Below are 25617 nucleotides of genomic sequence, written 5' to 3'. Positions count from 1 at the left end.
TGTGGGCTGAGAAATGGGAATTCCAACTTTTTTTCGCGTCCCTTCAACCATCAAATAGGGGAGGTGACGGGACAGGCAATGACCAGGGAGGGCCTGCGATTAGACTGGGAGGTGTCATTGGCCAGGTGGAAGGGGGTGGGGTGTACCCCTCCAAGAGATAGCTGTTTTAGTGTAGATCAGAAGGATTATTCCTGCTTCGCATTCAGGTTAAGTATATTTTAAAATATTGTCTCATTCCTTGAGCCCCTTCATGCCTCAGTTTGAGTGCCGTGTGGCATGGCCACAGAGACCAGCTTTGGTTACCGGTTTGTGCCAGGTCTCCGGAATGCCATCAGTGCAATCATGGAGGCTGCATAAGGAGTGGAAAAGCAGGTGCGCCTCTCTGATCCTGGTTGTTCAGTGAGCGTTGCTGGATTGCAATGCATGATTTGTGTTTGGACATTGGGGGAGTAAAAGATTGCTCCAGGCTTGAGGTTAAATAATCCAGCCAATACTCATTAGAGTCATAGAGTTATACAGCACAGAAACAGGCCCTTCAGCCCATCGTGTCTATGCCGGCCATCAAGCACCTATCTATTCTAATCCCATTTTCCAGCACTTGGCCCATAGCCTTGTATACTATGGTGTTTCAAGTGCTCATCTAAATATTTCTGAAATGTTGTGAGGGTTCCTGACTCTACCACCCCTTCAGGCAGTGTGTTCCACATTCCAACCACCTGCTGGTGAAAATTTTTTCCCTCAAATCCCCTCTAAATCTCATTGGCGAGATTTAAATTTCAGCACAGTGACGCAGTGGTTAGCACCGCAGCCGCACAGCTCCCGGGTTCAATTCTGGGTACTGCCTGTATGGAGTTTGCAAGTTCTCCCTGTGACCGCGTGGGTTTCCTCCGGGTGCTCCGGTTTCCTCCCACAGCCAAAAACTTGCAGGTTGATTGGTAAATTGGCCATTATAAATTGCCCCTAGTATAGGTGAGGAAAGATGGGGTAGGAATATGGGATTAAATTTAGATTTAATATAAATGGGTAGTTGATGGTCAGCACAGACTCGGTGGGCTGAAGAGCCTGTTTCAGTGCTGCATCTCTAAATAAATAAGAAGGAAAGGCATTAAGTGAGTTTCTGCATCCTGCTAACACACCAGGTATCAGAACCAAACATGCACCAATGTTAGGAGAAAAATGGGTCGACAAGGGTTGGGGAGGGGTAAGTGTGCCAGTCACAAACACCATTGTCCTTCCTTCATCAGTTTCAAAATTCTGCATAAAATTTACATCAACATTGTTCAGTCACTCAATTAACACGATAACCCTCCCTTGAAATTGTAGGGCAGAACATATTCAACACAGAATCGATAAGTTTTTGGATACGAAGTGTATTAATGGATATGGGGAAGGCGGAATTGAGGTAAAAGATCAGCTATGATTGTATGAATGGTGGAGAAGGCTCGAAGGGCTGAATGGCCTATTCCTAGTACTTCTGCAAGAGAATGCTTTGCATGAATCTAAACAACTACCTTCATATATATTTAACACAATTAGTGAAAGCTAGGTTCATTCCAGCAATTCTCCACATCAACCTTGTGCCACATCAGTTTAAGGAAGCATAGAGAGGGGGCTAGGAGTTATGTCTGATAACGGTGTCTGGCTCTGAAACATTAGGGAGAAGATATTAAATGGAAGAAGCCTCAATATCTACAAGAAAAACACTGACATTTAAATATTTATGTTAAAATAAGGATAATGTGGTAAAGAATGGAGATGATCAAATAGCCCATTGAGCATGATGGGTTTTGTGCTGTTGGGGACAGAATGCTACCTGGAAAGGCAGGACAGGGATAAGCAGTGGATGAATATTCCGGAAGTTTGCTCGATAGCTTTTAGGGCTCATGGTCACTCAAGTAGAACTTACTCCTTGATGATCTTTTAAGACCATGGGGCACTCACACAGTATCCAGAGCAGAGAAACAGGCCATTCAGCCCCAGACGTTCATGCAGTTTATGACCCACAAGAACCTTTTTCCAACCTACTTCATCTAACCCCATTAACATATCCTATTCCTTTCTCCCTCATGTGCTTAACTAACTTGCCCTTCACCACTGCTATGCAATTCAGCTCAATGCCTCTTATGTGGTAACGAGTTCCACATTCTAATCACTCTCTGGGTAAAAAAAGCTTTCCTAAATTCCTTATTGCATTTATTAGTGACGGTCTTATATTTATGAATCCTAGATCTGGTCTTTCCCAAGCGTCTTCTGTACGTCTACCCCATCAAACCTTTCGGCAATCTTCAAGGCCTCTATCAGATCACTGCTCCGCCTCCTCTTTTCTACAGAAAAAAGCCCCAGTCTGTTCATTCTTTGATAGGTATAACCTTTCAGCTAGGCATTAATCAGGTACTAGTAGTGTTTGATTGTATTAGTCTGCCCACTTATCTGTGTTCACTGTGTTACGACCAAGGCGGGAGGCACTATTAATTCAGTTCCACTTCTCCACGGTTCACAGCATATCAATAAAATTTCCCACCGACTGAAAAACAGCCAATTACATACTGTCTGTGACCCCAGAATAAAACACACCAACCAGGTTTAGTCAATCAACAAAAAAAAATTAACTATTCATTACTAAACTAAGTCTTAACCAATAATGAGATAAATCTATATACGAAAAGCTCCTTATTTCCCCAACCCTCATACACACACATACATACATACAAAAAGAAACCAGTTAACTGGGGAAAAGAGGATTTTGGTTTACAGCTGTTTCATGGGACTAGAAGGAATAATAAAATAACTAGTTTGTTGTGTTCTGGTAGGAAGTTCTTTGGTTTGGTGAGGTATCCCAGAGTTGAATAGTCAGATACTACTCGAAGTCTCTCCAGGTGAGGTTGATCAACAGTCTGTGATGGGTAGGCTTTCAAGGTAAATCGACTGCAGTAGGCATCACATAGGTCCTTCAGCAGGGGGGTGGCAACAGCTCTGCTTAGGTCTTGCAGCAGCATAGCAGTAGAAGATTTCTTCAGATTCCAAGATTTCTTAAAACACAGGAGGCAGCAGGAACCAGACTGGATGCAGGGATTCTTCAGAGACAGGAGGCAATAGGAATCTGCCACCTTTCAGATACAGGGTTTTCTTCAAGAGATGCAAGATTCCTTTACAGAGAAAGGTAACACTTTCTCTGGGTCTCCCTCTCTGTTATCCAGGCAGGTCAAAGTCAAAATTTCAACTGTCTGCTCTTTATCCAACTCACTGGTTTTTTTAAAGGGTCTAAAGTGAAAGCAGTCTTCCCAAACATGGTCACATGTCCAGACACAAGAGTCTCCCTTCTCATTCAAAAAGTTTCTCAGAGGAAGGTCAAACCCTTTGCTGGTTTCCTTGAAATTGCCCACTTTCCTATACTTGGGCACAAGTTCAACATCCTTTCAAAACACTCAAAGTTCAGCTTTTGTTTTGAACTTCCTTTCAAAACTTTGCCAAATTTTCAGCAGGTGCTTCAAATGCCCACTGAAATCCTGTTTCAGTTTTTAATAAAAACACACAGAATCTTAAGTTTTTAAATACAAAAACAAAACCTTGCAACAACGGTGTTTGATTGCTTAAGCCTATGGGTGGCATTTCAGTGTTAAAAGTGAAACTGAAAGACCGAGCTAGGATCTTCTACAGAAAAACACACTGATTTAATGCATGTGTAATATCTGCATTGCTGAGAGATAAATCAGATGTACAGAATATACCCAACAACCCAGTGTAAACAAACTGTACTCATATCGGACTTTATCCACAGAGGATTAAATGAACGGAACAGAGTCCAGGACAGGCAGGCCTAATGACTTATGTTCACTATGATCAAATCCTTTCCAACTTTACATTGGGTTTTCCTGAGAACACGAGAGAAAATACTACTGACTAGTAACAAGTCGTTGTCCTAATGGGGATAGATTCTATAGGACCTGTGGAAAGAGGAGGTGTGTTCAGTAAGCATTTTATAATAGATTGTATTCTACTCTTTCTTGTAGCTTCAAAACAGAAAGTGAAAGAGGGACTGAAGATCAAATGAAGAGCCTGGGATTTTATTTGTGACTATTTATTGAAATCTTCAACACAGCACCAGGCTGTCAAAAAACAATTCTTCAACAAAATTAAAGTGACAAGACATTATAAATTAAAAGCACACTAACAGGTTACAGGACACAGAAATATGGTCGCAGACAGAAAACATGAGACTTCCAACTATGGCGGAAGAAAATTCTTCACTCTAGGCTCATCATTGTAATAAAACAAAACAACCTACCCAGAATAGAGTCACTCAAAACATTTTACAGTAAAAACATCTTAAAATGGTTTCCTTCATCTAAAGTTCAAAAAAATTCTACCAAGAGGTGTATCGGATAGTCTGTGGATTACAACAAAAATTCTCCTTGGCAAAGGGTTCGAACATTCCCTCAGTGCTTGCACCATTGGCAGGATCTTTATGATAATGGGCCGAGTTTGGAAGGTAGGAGGTGGCCATTGATACCACGAACCTGCGCTCGACGACCAAAAATCACTGCAAGTGCCTGGTTCAAAAAGACACAGGGCTTTTAACCATGTGATCTCAATACCCAGGTCTCTGGATATTTCTGCACACCCACCCGACAAGTGGTAGAACCAGAAAGACACTAACAGTTGGCAATTGTGTTTGTCTGGGCTGGGGTGTAGAAAATCTCCTTTCTGAACAGATTATACCCACTGTTTGCTTAATATTTTATACAGGGCTGCCTCTACTACAATGCTGCTGCACTTGCTGTCAGATCTGTTTGAGGTAAATAAGCAACCCCTGGCAGAAATATCGGTTAATATACACATCTGTATTATTTGCAGCAGATGCAGAGTTAGGAGGGCCAAATTAGATTGCAACATGGGCTCCTGGAATAGCCCCTAAACAGAAGGGGTGGTGGAGGGGGGGCTGCAGAAAAAGCAGGTGAAGACATGATAAAGCCCTCTTCCAATGAGCAGCAGCAGCAACTTGCATTTATATTTTAAAAAGCCATTTGACATAGTTAAATAAAAAGCTCCCTATGCACGACATAGGAACGTTATCAGACAATTTGACACTGGGCCATATTAGGACAGGAAACCAAAAGCTTGGTCAAAGAGGTAGGCTTTAAAAAGGAGTATCTTTAAAAAAAAAGATTAAAGAGGAAATTCCAGGGTTTAGGGCCTTGGCAGCTGACAATGGTGAAGCAATTAAAAAAAAAATCAGGGATGTGCAAGAGGCCAGAATTAACAAAATGTAAAAAAAAAACAAAATACTGGAAACACATTTGCGGAGATAGCAGAGAAGTTAACATTCTTTGCCAGAGGTGCACGTGTCAGTAACAGCAAATTGTCAATGCTCGTCGACTGCAATATAGAAACTCAGTTACCGAGGCAGAATGACCCGATCCCAAACCCAATTGAAACAACTGACAGGAAAGTCCAAAGTGACATCTATCCTTGCCGAGTCAAAGGCACTCCAGGAGAACAAATTAGCTGAAAAACTCAACCATTTTACTCTCTGCCCTACAGACAGGGTCTAGTTCGCGGGGGTGGGGGTGGGCGGGCAAATGGCCTCCAAATTCAGTCGAGATTATTTTTCAGAATGTAGACAGCCAACTAATCCACTGCAGTGGCCATCACAACCAAGCTCGACTCTGCCCTTCCCGACAACCATATGTATGACCTTTTGAGCAGGAATTCTGCTTATTTTTCCACTCCCTAATCCAAAAGGCAATGAGGCCAACAACTGTGCCATTCCCCGCCAAATCCAGAACAGGCTAGGAATGGAACTTGGCATCTTCCTTATCCCAGGTGCCTCACTTGGATCGCGAGGCTGTGCATTTATTCACTGAGCCATTGAGAGCGCGAAGGGTGAATTTCCTGGAGACTTTTCCTGATCTACTGGCATCACTTTGATGGAAGCATTGCTTACAAGTAGAAATGGTAGTTTCCAAGGTTACACTGGTGGAGTGGGGGAAATCCTTCAAGGAAACTCCCGGCACTAGTGCTTCCTCTGTTGGGATGGGCCAACCACTCACCAATAACTTGGCTAATTCAGAACCAAAACCAGGAGGCTTTTTTCAATTTGGTTGCGAGGGAACATCACAGAACACAAACTAGATAGCAGGCAAAAATAATACTGCGAAAAAAAAGTGTCCCCCCCCCCCATGTAATTCAACTCTTTTTGAAAGACTTAAAACTAGAAAACCTCCCAACATAAAAATAAATACAGAAAGCACATCAAATTACAAAGCAATGAAACACAAGGTGCAAATCTACAAAGTTATGGGGATATGGGGAGGGTTTAGTTACCCTGATCTGGGTCAACCGAATCACAATGAACAAATGAAATCCAAACACTGTCTTCACCAGCACTTCTCAATTTGGGTCCATCCAGCATTCTCGACAAAGTTCACAGCGCAAGTCATTTGTCGGAGTAAAGTTTAGGTAAAGCATGAATTAGCGTCCAAGTTTGGGTTTTAAAACATTGCAAATTGTAGGAGAGTGGTAAGACAGAGTTCACAGTTCAGAGATCCTGGGAAGGAGTTACAGTTTTTATAAAAAAACACTAGTTCTTGGGATGTGGGCATCACTGGCAACGCCAACATTTATTGTCCATCCCCAGTTGAGAAAGCGATAGTTGTTCTTCATGAACCATTGCAGCCTGTATAGTGAAGGGACTCAATGCAATTAAAGGTAGAGCATTCCGGGAATTTGATCCAGCGACCGCGAAACAACAGTTGATCTATTTCCAAGTCAGGACGGCATGGTGAGTTGTAGATGGTGTCTCCATGCTTCTGCTGCCTTTGTCCTTTTTGGTGGCGGAGGTTTGGGAGGTGCTACTGCCAGTTACTGCAGTGAATCCAACATCAGTATGTTGGAACACATTGTCATTATTTAGTGTCATCCGTTACTCAGCCACAAGAGTCTTTTTGGAATAGGTGAATATTTTGTCTTCATGATAAGCAAACATGAGAGAGAGAGAAAGTCACAAACCCTTGAGATAATAGTGCCGTCTGTCGTAAACCACCAGCGCACCAAAAACATATGGCGTGGTTTGCTGAAATTAGACCATTAGTGCTGGCCTCATGCACTGATCCTCATCTGGAGGGCTTGGCTTGATCCTCTCTCCAGCTCAATGGCTTCCAGCATCAGGACAAAGGATGGTGAACTCGGCAGTTCACCATCTGAAGTGCTTCACTATATTCTCCATTTTCCAACAGCAGCCGGTAATGCTTCAACCCTTGGTCAAAAAAAAAATTACAAATGATAAATATACCTCATCAGATAGGAATTTCAGCATAGCAGGAGCCACCCACTTGGATCCTATTTCCCTACTCTTCACCCCTACCCTTTGACATTCTTCCTTTGTCAGGTATTATATAGTGTAAGAAGTCTAATGCATCCGGGCTTGGTGCTGAAGTTTGATATCTCCAACTGGTGGATGAATGTGTGGATGGCACAAAAAAAATAATTGGAAGCATTCTTAACTGTGAGGAAGATAGTGACAGACAAAGAGGAAATAGGCAGGCTGTAGGAATGGGTGGACATGGTGGCAGATAAATTTAATACAGAGTAGTGTGAAGTGATATATTTTAGTAGGGAGAATGAGGACAGTCAATATAAATGGATACAATTTTAAAGGGGCAAAGGGACCTGGGGTTATAGGTGCACAAATCATTGAAGGTGGCAGGACAGGTTGAGAAAGCAGTTAATAAAGCATACGGGGATCCTGAGTTTTATTAATAGATGCAGAGTACAAAAGCAAGGAAGTCATGATGAACTTTTATAAAAGCACTAGTTCAGACTCAACTGGAGTATGATGTCCAGTTCTGGGCATCACACGTTAGGAAGGATGTAGAAAAGATTTACGAGAATGATTCTGGGGATGAGAGACTTCATAAACGTGGACAGATTGGAGAAGCTGGGGCTGTTCTCCTTAGAGCAGAGGAGGTTGACTTGGTCATGTGGGCAAATGGAAGTTTTATGGGGTATGGTAGCGTCATGGTTATGCAATTGGGCCGGTAGTCCAGTTGCTTGGACTGATGCTCTAGAGAGAGTTCAAATCCCACCATGGCACCTGGGGAATTTAAGTTCAATTCCTTAAGTAAAATAATCTGGAATTAAAAAGCTAACAAATCAGTAACGGTGACGATGAAATACTGGATCATTAAAAACCCACTTGGTTTACCAATGTCTTTTAGGGAAGGAAATCTGCCATCTTTACCTGGTCTGGCCTACATGTGACTCCAGATCCACAGCAATGTGGCTGACTCTGAAATGGCCTAGCAAACCACTCAGATGTGGCTTGCTATCACCTTCTCAAGGGCAATAAATACTGGCCACATCCCATGAATGAAAAAAATTATTTCTCAGTAGCTTGGCTCAGAGATTCAAGCACAATGAATGATTTGCTCTATTCCCTTTTCATCATGATTTACTAAAATGGCTATTGAAAGTGAGTCAAACATTCCATAATGCCATTAACTTTTGCATGAAACTATTCGTTTAGCTCTGCCCAAGTATGTTTCTGTTACTAACCCAGTGTTAATGCTCCTCTGTTACCAATTCATTGACCAGTGGAAATAATCTAACCCCAACGACTCTCTCCGACCTCTCCGATTGTTCAACATTTATATGTTTCACTCCCCAATTGTACCTGCTTCAATGAGTAATATCCTCCCATCCCCAGTATTAGGAACAGGAGGCCATTCAGCCCCTTGAGCCTGTTCTGCCATTCAATGAGATCATGGCTGGTCTACAACCAAACTCAATATCCCTGAATACCTTTGTTTTTTTTGTTAACCAATCAATCTCAGATTTAAAATTTACAATCGATCGAGCATCAACTGCCGTTTACAGAAGAGAATTTCAAACTTCCACGCACGCTTTGTGTGAAGAAGCGTTTCCCAATTTCACTCTTGAAAAAAAAAGGTCTAGCTTTAATTTTTTGTCCCCTAGTTCTAGACTTCCCAACCAGGGGAAATAGTGTAGATAGAAAGAAACGGTTTCCTTTAATATCTTGAAAACTTTGATCAAATCACCCCTTACTCTTCTAAATTCCAAGGAATACAACCCTCATTTGTATAATCTCTCCTCACAACTGAAGCCTTGGAGTCTAGGTATCTTAGTAGTAAATCTATGTTACACTTTCACCAAGGCCAATGTATCCTTCCTCATGGAGCACACAACTCATCGAGAAGAAGCTTGGAGTACATCTTTCTGCATCCTCAATTTAATCTGAAATCAAGACACCTTGCACGGCCTTTCACTAACTCATTCTTTGCCAAAACCTCAAAACTGTAGAACACCCCCTCACTCCTATAAACTAAAGGCTTTAAATCCAGCTTTAGTGGCACCGAACCACTAGTCTTTGTATTAAACTACTCTCTTCTATTTCTGGAATTTTCCTGCACTGTGGGCCTTCATCTAGGCTTCTTAGTATAGAAGTTTGGGAGTTGTCTGTGACAACATTTTTTTTTATATAGAGATACAGCACTGAAACAGGCCCTTCGGCCCACAGAGTCTGTGCCGACCATCAACCACCCATTTATACTAATCCTACACTAATTCCATATTTTTACCACATCCCCACCTGTCCCTATATTTCCCTACCTATACTAGGGGCAATTTATAATGGCCAATTTACCCATCAACCTGCAAGTCTTTGGCATGTGTGAGGAAACCGGAGCACTCGGAGGAAACCCACGCAGACACAGGGAGCACTTGCAAACTCCACACAGGCAGTACCCAGAATTGAACCCGGGTCGCTGGAGCTGTGAGGCTGCGGTGCTAACCACTGTGCCGCCATATAGTTTGTTAATAGATACAGTTTACCCAAGTTCAAATTAATATGATTGTCCTCCCCATCCCTACCATGTTAGACTGAAAATGCCAGCTTTCATTTTGCCCTCGTTTTAAGCAGTGTTTTGCAAGCTGGTACATCATGCCAGGGAGCATATCTCCAGAGCTTAGCAGTTGAGGAGCAGTGAGCTGTAAGGGCATGGTAACACAGTAAAGAAACACACCTTGCATTGACTACAGAGAATGTTGGATCTGTACAATTTGAAATTTCAGCTCCCTAGGACACCACAGTGGACAATATGGAGTTCTAATGAGCAGGAACGTTTCTGCTGTGATCTGGGCCTGTGCTCCATCTGCTGCCTTTTTTTTTTGGGAGTGGGAAACATTCTTCCCACAGTCAAGAGGATCGAACAACAAATTAACTGGTCATTCATCTGACTCGCTGTTACTGGCATCTTGCTAGGCACAAGCGTGGATGCCATAAACTATATAAAAGCAGTTACTCATGGCTCAGTAGACAGCACTCTCATCATGAGTTTAAGTCCCACTCCAGAAGCTGGAGCACAAAAAAAAAAATCAAGGCAGACACTCCCAATGCAGCACTGAGGGAATGCTGCACTGTCAGAGGTGCTGTCTTTCGGATGAGACCTTAAACCATCTGCCCCCTCAGATGGACGTAAAATATCCCCCCCGCACTATACTGAAGAGCAGCAGGGGAGTTCTCCTTGGTATCTTTGCCAATATTTGTCCCTCAACAAACACCACTGGTCATTAACTCATTGCTGATTGTGGGATCTTGCTGTGCGCAAATTGGCTGCCCCGTACCCTACATTAGATCAGGGACTACACTTCAAAAAAGTACTTCTTTGGTTGCAATGTGCTTTGGGATGTCCAGAGGTTGTGAAAGGGGCTATATCAATGCAAGTCATTTTTCATTAAAATGTTGAGAAAAGAATATTTCACATCCAGCAATGGAGAATTCGCTCTCTTTTGAAATGAGAGCAATTAGAACAGATCTGATCATAGTAATTGGCAGAACACAACTGAAAAGGACTCACTTCATAGTCCCTTGGACAGGTCCCCATACCTGCACATAGTATTGTGTCCACCCAGGACTGTATGGAAAAGTGGAGGATGGACCCTCCCTGGGATGTGCTTGTATCTCTGAGCAAGCTGGGGAGGGTGGGAAAAATGGGGGCTTGGGGGGAGAACTTGTTAGTGTCTAGGGAGACCCAAGAGGGGGCCAGAACGAAAATGGACAAGGGGGTAATCTTTTAAATATAGCCATACTTTGGCTTTGGACTTCTGACCAGACCATTACAAAATCACTCCCAAAGATTGTAAAGGACTGAAGATTCAACTCTTTGGAATAGTCTTACTCCTGATAATTCAAAGCTGGTTTTCTATATTAAAGAAATGGAATTATCCAATAATTTGAATTAAGCAACACAAATTACACAGCAAAATCAAAATGAGTTAACATTCAAAGCAGATAATTCCAATGAAGGGATTTTTTTTTTTTTTTGAGTAGAAGAGCGAATGGTGGGGGAAGGGCAGGGGACGTTCCGATTCAGGTCTCACATCGACTTCCAGATTGGAACTTGTGGTCATATCCTGGGCTCAGACTGGCTGATAGGCAGGTAGCTCTTCGAAAAAAATTCTTGGGATGTGGGCATCACTGGCATGGCTGCCATTTGTTGCCCATCCAGAGATGCCTTGAGAAGGTGGTGGACTGCCCTAGTGAACCATTGCAGTGTAACAAATGATACAACTGAGCGGCTGGCTCAGTCACTTCAGAGGGCAATTAAAGAGAGTCAACCATGCCAGGTGTAGGACTGGAGTCACATATAGGCCTTAGACCAGGCAAAGATAGCAGGTTTTCTTCCCTATAAAAAAAAAGGGAAGTGAACCAGTTGGGTTTTTACAATAGGTCAGAGAACTTCCAATGCAGTTTGGTCAAAAACCACCTGAAAAGTGAGAGGCAGATTAATCAGCTTGTGCCCGGGACTGCAGCACAAGATTTTTTTTTTCTGTATTTAACCTTGTGCTATAACTATCCTGGGAGTTTTATACAAACAATTTCCATTTACAATGCACCTTTTAATGTAGTAAAACACCCAAAACAGTTCACAGGAGCTTTGTCAGACACAATCTGACACTACTCAAAACCCCCAAGCTTTCTCTCCACATTTACAACCTTCCGAACTCAAATTTCAGATTGTGACCTTTGCTCCCATTTTTCCAGTTAGTGGGTGTTGGTAATCATTCTGCTGTTGCCATTTACACCTCCTCTAGACCCAGCTTTTGTTTCTTTACTTGTCATAATACCATCCACTTTGGCCTTGCACCATCATCCCTTGTTATTTAAAATCGCTCCCATCTTCCACCCTATCACAGACCTTCCTTTTTGTTCTTCCCCCTTTTCCCCCCACCTCTGTACTTGTTCCATCTTTAACTTTTCCCAGTTCTGACAAAAGCACATTGACTGAAACGTTAACTCTGTTTCTCTCCAGACATGCTGGTCGTCCTGGCAACTAATTTCAGCATTTTCTGTTTTTATTCTGTGCACCACGCCTGCACTATTGCTTCTGGGACCTCTGTTAGTTGCTGTTAACAGCTGTTTAGGCTTGTAATTGGACACCATTCTTCTGATCTTTGACCCCAAACGATCTGCTGACAGCAGAATTCTGTAGCTTCTACACACTGGCTGTCCCACTCTTTACAGTTCAACTTAAATGTGTTTTCGGAAATCTATACCCCACCACTCGACTGGGCCTTACCCAAATTCAGTTACTAGGCCATGGGGCTTCCGGATTTCCAGAGCAATGCATTCACTGGCCAAAATAATACATTATTTTTAAACTCCACAGTGGGAGTTGGATACAGAGACCAGAAATGTTTTGACATTGTACGCAGTCTGATCACAGAATGGAAACAATCAATCTGATCCAGCTTGAACCAACCATTTACGGAGTGATTTGCCTCACAGGCCTAGCTGATAAGTAAACACATTATAAAATGTTGCTGGGGCTGATGCTTTGTAGCCCCGCACCCTCACACCTGAAAGCAGAGGTGGTAGTGCCCCATATACAGCAGGGATTGACCGACCGCACCCTTCCTGTCTGAGTCATTGTTTAATCTGCCGAGTGGTTGCTATGTCAGGCGATAGGCCCTATTTAAAATGATAATTAGGGTCCCGGTATGAAGCTTTAGGACTGAACTGGTCCCTGCTCCGGTCGTTAACAGCCCAAAAGCTAAGAACCACTTTGTTTCGGCAGGACTGGGAGCAGTAGTGTTCCTCTAGGCTTTGCAAAAGCAGCCTGGGCCTGTTGCAGGATTGAGGCTCTCTCTATGGATAGACCTCCTTCCAGTCTGGTCCACCTGTAACTGCGCCAGCCTGGAGCCTGCTTCAGGGTGTTCAATTGCCAGTTGTCCCAAGGATAAAGGAGGCATCCCACCAGCCGAAGCCCATTCAGGGAGACAGGGAGAAGAATCTACCCCATCTGTATAACAGCACCATCCTCTCACTTAATCCTGCGTGTGTGCTACACTACCCCCAAAATTTCACTCTCCTGCCCCAGGACAGTTTATACACAAGCGATAGGTTCCCATGTCGGGCTGTTTGTATTTAGGAGATCTCAGATGGGAATCGGGAACATTACAATTGGTCCCAGTGACACAAAAAATTCCAAACAGACATTTGACTCTCCTTCAATAGCCACCAGGTTGGGCAACGGCAGGATCAAAGTGGGCCTCCAACACCCCCCGCTCCCCAACATTCACTGTCTAGACACACACCAATGTGGGCCTCAGAGGGAACACCTTTATGGGATGCAATGGGTTGGGAAAAACCAACTGCTGTTGAATGCTCAAAAACAGACACTTCTGAAATTGCAGAGTGAATAAAAAAGTGAAAGATGGACAATTTGGTTAAGCCTTTTCTTCAGCTGTCTAGGCAGCTTTAAGCTACAGTAGTAGAGACACTTATCAGTGCCACTGTCTCTGTGGTGGTGTTTATCAGCTCCTATCAGAGTCCCAAACTGCCCAGTCTCTCTTTACCCAGGAGGAGACAAGACAAGGCAACACATAATGAGCACAATCACAGGACACAAACTCCTCATCTAATCTGGAATCACAGGGACCTCCAGCCAAGAGAATACCAGGAGTTAGGGAAAGTCCACCAAATGTCTCCTGTTTGTCTGGGAATGGCTATCTGGCAATGTACAAAATCAGATCACTTTACTGCCACATTTGTGGAGGACAGTAGTGAGCGACTTCTTCTCTAAAGTTAACCTATGCTACAACCCAAACTAGAAATGCTTTGGCTCCAGGCACAGTGGCCTAGTGATAATACTGGACTGGTAACCCAGAAATCACTAGTTCAAGCCCCACCATGGTCACTTTTTTTCTGAGACAGTTTGCCATGAACAGTTCAATTGTCGGAATATTTAAAAAAAAAACTGGTTCATTCAAGTGCTTCAGAAAGGAAACCCGAAATCTTTACCCAGCCTGGGCCTACTGGTGACTCTGTGATTGACTCTTAAATGGCCTCAAAGCAACTAGTAAATGGGCAATAAATGTCACCTACATCCCAAGAACAATCTTCTCTTTTGAAAAAAAAAGGACAAAGACATGAAAAAATATCAACTTCCCCCCCCATGTGAATAGGAGAAAAATAATCAAAAACAGTGAGGGGTAACTGCTCTGGTAATGCTCCTTCTCAAAAGTGTGTGCATCAGCACATGAGGTCAGGATCGACCTTAGCATTGATTACTCCTCCCATGGGGAGTGGTCTCACCCACATGGAACTGCCCACTTTACAGGAGGCACTGAGAACGGTCAGCACATTTGGCACCATCAGCATCTTTACAGGGCGACGAGTTCAGTGCAGGTCAAGAAGGTTCTTCTGTCCAACTGAGGTCCTCCATCAGGAAGAACCTATAGTACATTGACATGCAGGCCCCCACCTGCCAAGAATGAGGCATTAATTTCACCACATGAACATTGATTTTTGAAACTGTTACTGTAGTAAAGAAAGAACTTGTTTTAAAAAAAAAACCACTAGACCCTTGACTGGAAAGAGGTTTGCACAGTAACAGACAGTACTTGGAAAGGGGCCACTCCCTGTTCCAATTTAATCCACAATGGACTTTGGATTACCAGACGTTGAAGGTGGAGAGGCTAGCATTCCAAAGATAGCCAAATACGCAAACAGATGTGGTCAGACCAGTTCAGTCACATGACTAACTGGCTGTTGGAGGTTTTTTTTAAAATTTGAACTTGCCACAGAGTTTTAAAACACAAAGCTGTTTGCTCCTGGACTGAAAAAACCTCTTCTTCTGCTCTCAGCAGCTTTGGAAACCACTGAAGAACCCCAAGAGAGAAAAGTCTCCTACAGTGAACAAGAATACTGGGCCCCAACGAAAAGCAAGACTACCTACAAACAAGGACTTTACAGTGAGCTCGAAGCACAGTAAACAAACCCCTCTTCAGAGATTGTCTCAAACCTCTCCACTATTTTTCTGCTGCTCTTCTTTCTCTATTTGCATGTGTGTATCACGTATGCATACTGGTGTGGGGCACGGCGTGTATCCGTAGGCATTTACCAAATTAGAGTTTAAGTTTAATAAAATTTCACTTTTCTTCTTTAAACCTAAGAAAGCCTGTTTATGCTCATTTCTTTGCCTTATAATTGGAAAGTAGCGAACAAGGATTCAGAAAGGGGGCAGCTCAAAACACTGTGTTTAAAATTAAACCATTACAATAAGACCAGGTGATGGCTGAGAAAGACCCCTAGACACCTTTCTCACTTGGTCGTATCATCTAACTGACTCTAAAACATCTTGGATTGTGGGAGGGGGGAGAGAGTGAGAGAGTGAGAGAGTGAGAGAGTGAGAGAGTGAGAGAGTGAGAGAGTGAGAGAGTGAGAGAGTGAGAGAGTGAGAGAGTGAGAGAGTGAGAGAGTGAGAGAGTGAGAGAGTGAGAGAGTGAGAGAGTGAGAGAGTAAAAAAAAGTCAGATTTGGAAAGGCAAGTATTGTGTCTACACCTTCATTCTAAAAAAGGCAAGGAAACTAAGAAATGATTTCTTAATTACTTCAAAGTAATGGAGAAACATCAAGACAAAAAAGGGAGTTTTTTTTTTTTTTAAATTACCTCAGATGGCAGCGCACAAGGTTGCTGAGGAGCTAGACGGACAGATATTTCCAGGTGCTGACGAAGGCTGTTGGAATGAGGGAATAGGGGACAGTGGTGATGTTACTCCACGTGCCCGTCGATGAATCATAACAGTCCAGGGTTTTGCATCGTTGGGCACCAAAGTATCCCCCAACCACGTAGAGCCTGTTACCGGAGGCCACCGAGTGGCAGCTGACCCGTCTTGCCGTCATGTCGCCAAACTTTGACCATTGGTACGTCTCGCTGTTGAAGCGGTAGGCGGAGCTGGCCGAGAATTCCGTGTCCCCACCAATGACGATGATGTGGTCACCGACCACAGATGCGGAGGTGTATCGCCATGGCTGTGGGCAGTTCGTGGGCACCGTCCACCGATTCTCCCCAGGGTCAAAACACTGGACCTTGGGCAGCTTCTCTCGATTGACGCTGGTGCCACCAAAGACGAAGAGCTTCAGTTTGGCGCCGACCACCGCAGCGTTGCTGACGCCTTCACGGAGGGGGGCGACGAGGGTCCATTTGTTCGAATGAGGGTCGTAGTGCTCTACCTGCTTTAGGGATACCGAGGGGGATGCTGGGAAGGACACACTCACGGCTGTGTGCCCGCCGATGGCGTACAAACACTGCTCAAGCTCCGCCGATCCATGCCCGTATCGTGCCAGCAACATCGGGGCAGCCTTTGTCCACTCATCATGGAGAGTGTCATACACCCAGACATCTTTGGAGACCCCATTTTCGGAGCCCCTGCCACCAGTAACGTACACCTTGCAACCAATCGCACAAGCACTGCACTCCTTACGCGGGCTGGGGATGTCAGTCTTGGGGATCACTGTCTTCGTCTTCTGGTCAATCGCGTAGACTTTATCGCACATGAAAGTCTGGCCACCCAGCAGCAAGACATCGTGGTTCACTTTGCGCGGCCTGGCGCAGAGAAGTGTCACCACACCATCGTTCTGCAGGATCTTCATCTTGCAGCAAATAGCTTCCTCGACGACTCCTTTGCCCGTCTTGTGGTTGGCCACTAGCTCCTCCCCCAGCACGCTTTTGTACAAGTACGACTCTGGCAGCAATGCCAGTCGCACACACCGCAGCAAATCTGGTAAGGCATCGCGGCGTCTCCGCAGGTCGTGCTTCACCCAGCCCATGACTGCTTCGTAGACCAGACTTTCATCCTCAACCTCCAGCTCTTCGCTCAAGATCAGCTCAACAAGCTTGTCTTTTGGCAGGTTAAGGAAGTCCTCTGTCCGGTACAGCACTGCAAAGTAAGCAAGGCAGGTCTGCCAAGAGAGCTCATAGAGCTGCTCGCACTGGTGAGCGTCAGAGAGGAGCATCATCCCAAGGCAGTTCATGGGATGGAGGTTTTTTTCCAGGAATTCTGCGGACGCATCCCGGATATCATGGAACTGCAGCATGTCGCTGGCCTCCAAGAGGGACTCGGCATTTTCCTCATTGATGAGGACGCGGGAGGAGTATGCGTAGTCCAGGAGTAGCTCCAGGACCTCAGGGTGCAGAGAGTTGTGGAAGTTCACCTCATTGTCCCGACTCTCCTTCATCCCGCCAGCAAACATGGCCTCAAAGTAACGGCTGCAGGAGGCCAACACCGCCCGGTGACAGTGGAAGGATTGGTTCCCGGCGTGAAGGGTCACATCTGTGAAGAGATGGCGCTTGCGGAGAAGATTGAGGTGAGTCAACAGACTCTCGGCATGTGACGGCTTGTGGAATAGGTGGATGTTCATTGACCCCGAACTGGAGCGTGATTTTCGATTTTCATGAACAATGACGGACATCTTGGGCAAAGAGCTGCTGAGACATAAAACATGGACATTAATCAATTAGTCAATCCTTCATTCAGAAAACCCAGCTTCTGCTCCTTGCTCAACTGAAAAACAAATGAGAAAATCTAACCTCTCCTGGACGTTTAATCCCCCACCAACAACATCCTGGGAGTTACCACTGACCCAAAGCTTAACTGGACAGGCCAGATAAATACTGTGGCTACAAGAACAGGCCAGGGGCTGGGAATTCTGCAGCAAGTGACTGCCCAAAGCCTATCCATGATCAGGTCAGGAGCGTGATGAAATACTCCCCACTTGCCTGGGCAAGTGCAGCTCCATCAAAAGAAGCTCGTCACCATCCAGGACAAAGCAGCCCGCTTGATCAGTGCCCCATCCATCTTAAGACATTTGTCCCTCCACCACCAGTGCACAGTGGCAGCAGTGTGTATCATCTACAAATTGCACTACAGCAACTCAAAGCTCCTTAGACAGCACCTTCCAAACCCACAACCTCTACCTCCTAGAAGGACAAGGGCAGCAGATGCATGGGAACACCACCACCTGCAAGTTCCCCTCCAAGCCACACACCATCCTGACTTGGAACTATATCGCCGTTCCTTCACTGTCGCTGGGTCAAAATCCTGGAACTCCCTTCCTAACAGCACTGTGGGTGTACCTACACCAAATGGACCACAGCGGTTCAAGAAGGCAGCTCACCACCTTCTCAAGGGCAATAAATGCTGGCCTAGCCAGTGACGCCCACATCCCATGAACAAATAAAACAAAAGGAAAAGGAAAGCAGAGTTCTTGTAGAACTAGGGAGGGGCAAGAATTTGAAAATGACATCTATGGTGCTGTTGGTCAAAAGAAGAGACAAGAAAGGTCATGATGGAGGGTGTGGGGAGAGGGTGACTGTTTGAAGAGTTAGAGAATGGTATGTGCACTAGACTACAGAGCACACAGAATAAGATGGTAGATTAAAGGCTACGTTGCTGAAGGTGTGGGTACAGCCCACAAAACTGTACACTTAACATTCCAGAGGCAGCACTGGGGAACTGCTGGCGATGCACTGAGCACTTACATAACTACATGGAGCAGACAGTGCTCATTTCAACAAAGCCCTGTAATAACAGCTCACACCCAATCAACAGGGATAACATGGGTTGAAATTTCCAGCTGTTCAGAGCTAATCCAAGAGGAAGGAACAGATTTTATCCTTTAAAAAAGAAATCAGAGCCCAGAGTTTATTCCGAGCAATCAGCAATTACTTTTGGACATGACAAACCACATCCAGACAAACTGAATTTCACGCCTTGTCCTTTCCTCCTCCTCCCCCCTAGAAAACTGAAGCAGAGTTCAGCACGTATAACTCCTAGCAATCTTCCTTCAACCTTCAGAATTTTTTTTCTTTTAACCAGAAGGGGCAGAGTCCTGCTTTTGTGATGGTCCCACACGTCAACCCTTGTCCAACTGATCATTTAACCAGACCTCACTCATCAGGAGTTTAACAGATAACAACCTGGAATGAGAACCCTGTCAGATTTCTTCCCCCAACCCACCCTTCCCCTGCCCACTGAACACCCACCCTTCCCCCACAAAAAAACTTGATTATTCAAGCCAAGTCTAGCATCCCAACAGGAGCGGAATTTAGAAAATTACTTCCGACGTGATCACGGTCATTAGGTTGGCAAACGTGCCACGGAATTTGAGCACAGCAAGATCTCAGATTGATGAGCAGTTGATTTTTATTGGTGTTGATCGGGATTATCAGCCTGGACCTTGGAAGAGCTCCCCTGCTCTTCGAATAACAACTTTCATTTATATAGCGTCTTTTATGTATTAAAGCATCCCAGGGATTAGTGCAGCAAGATCTTTTACATCTACCTGAACAGACTGACAGGGCCTTGATTTAATGTGTTAGGACCAGGTGAGAGAGGTCTAGGGTTCCCTCTCAGCCTTCACCTGGTCCTACCACAACAGGGTTTAATTTTAAACCGACCGTGTTTTTAGCTCCTCCTTGGTGAATCCTTGTTCACTGCTTTCCAATTATAAGGCAAAGAAACCAGCACAAACAGGCTTTCTTAGGTTTAAAGATGAAAAGTTGAAATTTATTAACTGAATTAGAGTTTAAATTCAAGTTTAACGCCTGCGGATACAGGACGCGCCCACGCTAACAGGCATACGCAATACACATATGCAAATAGAGACAGAAAAGAGCAGAAGAAAAATAAAGTGGAAAAGTTTGAGGCAATATCTGAAGAGTTTTTGTTTCGGGTCTTTGAACTCACTTTGGAGTCCTTGATTGGAGGCTGATCTTGCTTTTCGTTGGGGCCCAGTATCCTTCTTAAACCTTGTTCGCTGTAGGAGAGTTTTCTCTCCTGGGGTTCATGTGTCTTCAGTGGATTCAGAAGCTTGTGAGAAAGATGGGAGCAGACAGACAGACAGGAGGTCTTCCTCAGTCCAGCAGTGTTCTGATTTCTGCCCAAGCTGTTTGTACAAATTCAAAAAACTCAGGTTGCCCAGCAGGTTAGTCATGTGACCAGCTGGTTTGACCATGTCAGTTTGTGTATTCGGCCATCTTAGCAGGCAACCTGGAATGCCAGCTCCCCCACCTTCAACGCCTGGTGATCAAGGTCAATTGTGGGTTGAATGTGTCAGGGAATGGTCCTTTGTCCTTCCAATCACCGTCTGTTAATATGTAAATGTCTTTTCCAGCCACAGCTGATCTGTTTTAACAGGTCATTCCCTCGCTCCAGCAACAGTTTAAAAATCAATGTTCATGACAAAATTAATGTGCCTCATTCTTGGCAGGTAGGAGCCTGGCTTGACAAATGTCACATCCTAATCCCGGCACCTCCATCACCTCTATCTCTAACCTCCTCCAGTCCTACTTCCCAGATCCCTGATTTTAATCGCTCCACCATTGGTGGCCGTGCCTTTAGCTACTCAAGCCCTAAACTCTGGAATTCCTTCCCCAAACCCTCCTTTAAGGCGTTCCTTAAAACCTACCTCCGACCAAGCTTTTGGCCACCTGTCCCAACAGCTCCTCATTTGGCTTAGTGTCAAATGTTGTCTGATAATGCTCCTGTGAAGTGCATTGGGATGTTTTACTAAGTTAAAGACGCTATATAAATGCAAGTTGTTATTGCTGCGCACCTTCAATCCTGCACCGTATGGGCTCAGGTCTATGGAGTGGAGCTTGAACTTACCGACTTCTGATTCTGGAGGTGAGAGCGCTACCATCCGGGCTGACTGCATTAAAGACAAAATAACCAAAGCCAGCAGCCAAACTAAGATTTATCTACTCCACAAAAGCACAAGGAGAGTAGGAAGACACGATGGTGGGGTGGGGGGGGGGGGGGGGGGGGGGAAAACAGGGAGACAATTGCTTGTGGGGCCAGTAATAATCCTTTTGAAGATTTAAAGATGTCTTTTCATGTGGGTAGGATTGAAGTAAATGAGAATGAAGAAACAGGTCAGTGGTTCAGACCCATTTCCTGCATTTGGCTGAAATTATACATAATTACACAATGAGAGAGATTCTTGTCAGATGCACAAGGAGATGCAGAGGCACAGACTGCCCTGAAGCAATGAATCAAACATGGGAAGAATTTCCTCAGCAAGCGATTCACACACCTACAGGAGACTTCTAATGACTCGTTTGGTTAACTCGTCACTTGGGTTGTGTCACTGAGCTATACAGTAGGAAGGTGACAAGATAATCACCAACGTGCATTTATATAGTGTCTTCAACATAGAAAAGTGTCCCAAGGTGCTTCACAGATTCAGAAAAAATGAACAGTCAAAAGGGGGAGATGAAAGGTCACGTGAGCAAAGACTTGGTCAAGGACAAAGGTTTTGAGGAGAATGAAGTGGAGGGTTTAACAAGGAATGTGACAGTTGATTGAGTCAGGAAGCGACATCGCCTTGGTGTTCTGGGTTGTCATGGGGCAAGGAAACAGGGAGGAGACAAGCAGAAGAAAAAGCTGCCCCAAATGCAACATAGCAACTCCTGACCTCTGTGGGAGAGTGCAGGCGTGCTGACCTGGCAAAGACAGAATTTGGTTTGATTGAAGGGTTCCCCAGCTTGGGACACACTAGCCTGGATATACATGATAAATATTAAGCTAGACACAACATTAAGGTCATGACATCATTGCCTCAAAGCAACAAGAAGGTTTCAGTAAATTCTTTCGAACTGGTTCAATTTCCTGGAGTAGCCATAGTGCCAGTCATTGTCTGGGATCACACATGAAGGATGGCCAAACAGCTGAGGCTTGGATAGCAATGAGTCAGAGGCTTCAGAAGAAAAGGAGGAAAAGACTGAACCAAAGCAGAGAGCTTCTTAACCCAGCAAAAATTTTACAAAACTCAATTCCAACATCAAAACTGTTCCCATTGGCAGAACGGTCGAAAACCAGAGGATGCCTATTTAAGGCAAATGGCAAAAGAACCAAAGGCACCATGAGGAAATCTAAAAGAAAAAACACAATGAGTGGTCAGGATCTGGATTGCATTGCCTAACAGTGTGGTGGAGACAGATTTAATCATGGTTTTTAAAAAAAGGGAATTGGATAATTAGAGAAAAAAATTTGCAGGGTTACAGGGAAAAAGCAAGGGAGTAAGATTCAGTGAGTTGCTCTTGCAGAGAGCTGGCATGGACGTGACGGGCCGAATGGCCTCCTCTGTGCTATAACCAGTCTATGATTCGAAATTAAAAAAGGAAATCTTAGCAAAATCCCATGGAATTATATAAAAAGAGCAGGGGAGTTCTCCTGGGGAGAAATTTGGACTCTGGTTGAGAAAACAGATGTTAGCAATCCATTGAAGCCAAAGGAAGTGAAAAGTTAGGTTGTACCACTATCATCGAAAGTCAAAGTTACCCTGTACTTGCATCCTACCCCTCAACCAACACCCAAGAACAGATTAATATAAAAGCAAAATACTGCGGATGCTGGAAATCTGAAACAAAAACAAGAAATGCCGGATTCACTCAGCAGGTCTGGCAGAGTCTGTGGCCAGACCTGCTGAGTGAATCCGGCATTTCTTGTTTTTGCCCAAGAACAGATTAACTGGTCAGCATTGCTTTGCTATTTGTGGAATCTTGCTGTGTACAAACTGGCTCCATTATAACAGTGACTGCACTTCAAAAGTACTTCATTGGCTGTAAAGTGATTTGGAATATCCTGTGTTGGTGAAAGGCACTATATAAATGCAAGCACTTTCTAGCTATTAATTTTAAACAGATGGGATCACATGGAGCACAGGCCTGCAATTTTTTTTTTTACTAGGACCTTCCTGCTGGAATGTGGAATCATCCCAGATTGACTGCAGTGTGATTTTTTCCCTACACTGTGGTAATATTACAATAGGAGAATTCACAGTGAGTGACACTACCACGTTCAACCGTTAACTCAACCCTTCAAATCATCCTAATGTGCTTTTTATATTACATGTTGGGCAACAAACTCCATGGAACAAACACGGGCATCACACACCCACATCAATGCAAGCCCACAAAGAAGCCAGCAAGTTAAGGAGGCCCATTTTAGTTCAGTAGATGCAGAAGTTTTGGTGTTCACATTTCCACAAATGCAGAAACCACATCCTAACATTGCCAGCAGAACCCAGAGCGAGCACTGCCCACTGTTAAACAGGCAGAGGGCACAGCTGGCAAAATTAAAGCATCTGGGGGCAGACCTACCCTCCTCAAAATAGGAAGATTGGAACATCAGGAGGCCATTCAGACTTAAGCACAAAATCTAGGCTTTTTTTTAAAAAAAAAAACAGTGCAGTACTGAGGGAGTGCTGCACTATCAGAGGTGCCGACTTTAGGATGCGACGTTAAACCGATGCCTTGCCTGCGCTCACAGGTGGGTGTAAAAGATCCCATGGCACTATTTCGAAGAGTAGAGTGTTCTCCCCTGGTGTCCTGGCCAATATTTATACCTCAATCAACATGACAGATTACCTGGTCATCACATTGCTATTGGTGGGCGCTTGCCGTACGCAAATTGGCTGTCGTATTTCCTACATTAGAACAGTGACTACACTTCTGAAACCCTTTAATACCATTAACTAAATTTTTTTTCAAAGTTGATCTCAAGTCGTGAAAATTTCAGTTCATGCAGCTGCTTTTTGGTGGAGTGGAGAATTCCACATTTCCACCATGCTTTGTAAGAGGAGCTTCCAGATTTAACTCCTAAAGGGCCTAACTCTAATTTTATGATGATATCCCCTTTGTTCTCAACTTCACCAGAGAAAATAAGCTTCTTTGTATGGACTGAATCAAATCCCTTGTATAATTTTTAACACCTCAATTAGATCACTCCCCACACCCCCCCCACCCCACCCCACCCCACCCCCCCATCCCATCCCCATCCCCATCCCAACCTTCCAGGCTCAAGAGAATACAAACCCAGTCCTCATAATCCCTTTAACAGTCCTCACTGTTTAAACCCAAAACAGGCCCTCAAGTCGAGCACAAAAAGCTATTTACCACCGAATCTTCACCAATTATTCACGGACCGCTCATTCAACAATTAACAGAAACACAGTTTTCACAGAATAAATGGACGTCATTATGGAATATACAGTCCCTAAAACGCCGATTAAAATAAAAAATCCTGGGATCCCTTGTAATTTATGCATTCACTGGACTGCAGATGTGGCTGCAAAAACTGTGTCTGCAATAAATTAGAAAAAAAAAAGGAGCGCCGAGTTTTAGCTTTGGAGAGTTAAATATTGTACACACTTAACCTCACCCCATAAAAAAGCTTTTAAAAAACCCCAAGAGAAATGTAATGCCCTGTAAAAAGCTTTTTTTTTTTAAATTGCACTTGGCTGCAAACTAACTGACCTGTCCCGTCCTAAAACTTAGAAGTAAAAGAAAACCATATAAAAACAGTGCTAGAAACACTCAGCAGGTCTGGCAGCACCTGTAGAGGAAGAGAGTTAACGTTTCAAGTTGATAACCTTTCATCATATTAAATATTTCACCTCTGTGAGAATCAATGTCCAGTGCAACTTTCCAAGCTGAGTTCCGAGCTCTGTTGGTTTACCTCTCGGCCCTGGAGAAACACACGTTGAGCCTTTCTTTCTGAATCACCAAGATAAAGGGTTTTTCGTGTTGAAGAGGGGAGAAGAAGCGAGGGTGACACCCAAACTTTGGAAGTTTGCAAACTTCTCGCTACTCTTGATCAGGCGCTCATGGCTTTTCTCTCTCCAGCCTCTCGCTCTCAGAATCCCGTCTTTGCAAGTCAGCACTTGTTCCACTCTACCGACACTCGTCAAATTTATTCAGCATTATCCCCACCCACTGGGCGGCTCCCAGTCTCAGTCCCAGTGAAACAGACCCGATCAATTTCAAACCTAGAGCTGAAATGTACAACAGCAAGCAGTGAAATTCATCTGCAACCCCTGACCCAATACCATCTTTGCAAAGCTCACATCTTCCCTTTAGAAGTTTTTACAGAGACACCGCTTTGTTCATGTATAAAGCACAAAGCTTCATGTTTGAGTGATGTGAGTTCTGGCAAATTAGGAAGCCGGATCTCTCCTTTTTTTAAAAAAAAACCATGTTGAATTAATTATGAGCTTCTCTTCAAATCAGGTTCCAGTGAGGGAGGGCTTGGGGGGGGGGGGGGAAGAGTGACTTGTAATTTGATCTGTCTCCAGGCTGGTCAGAAACTTCCTCTTGTTTGCTGTTCATTCTGCTCCACAGAAGGTTTGCATTAGAATTTCCCATTATTCTAGTGCAAAGCTTATCAGGTTTAATCTTTTTGTGTTTTTTTTTTCACTTTTAAAGGGGAATTGCTCTTAACTGAAGCAGGCAAAATTGGCTCCGGGAAGTGATCA

At 44.2% G+C, this 25617-nt stretch overlaps 1 protein-coding gene across 2 annotated transcripts; it reads right to left on the bottom strand.

The window, feature by feature from the left end:
* Positions 1 to 4062: 4062 nt before the first annotated feature.
* enc3 (ectodermal-neural cortex 3) lies at positions 4063 to 25205 on the bottom strand. 2 transcript variants are annotated; one of them, XM_068016090.1, is made up of 3 exons: positions 24760 to 25205; positions 15971 to 17788; positions 4063 to 7255 (listed from the first exon to the last, which is right to left on the bottom strand). In XM_068016090.1, exon 2 carries the CDS (start codon positions 17770 to 17772, stop codon positions 16003 to 16005), a length of 1770 nt encoding a protein of 589 aa, XP_067872191.1. In that variant the 5' UTR covers positions 17773 to 17788; positions 24760 to 25205; the 3' UTR covers positions 4063 to 7255; positions 15971 to 16002. The 2 variants fall into 2 exon arrangements, with proteins under 2 accessions (XP_067872191.1, XP_067872190.1); XM_068016089.1 differs by having other exon boundaries at positions 15971 to 17785.
* Between the last annotated feature and the right edge of the window lie 412 nt (positions 25206 to 25617).

This window comes from Heterodontus francisci, chromosome 36 (assembly GCF_036365525.1).
Source record: "Heterodontus francisci isolate sHetFra1 chromosome 36, sHetFra1.hap1, whole genome shotgun sequence".
Classification (NCBI taxonomy): Eukaryota; Metazoa; Chordata; class Chondrichthyes; order Heterodontiformes; family Heterodontidae; genus Heterodontus; species Heterodontus francisci.
This window is presented reverse-complemented; position numbering and strand designations above follow the sequence as displayed.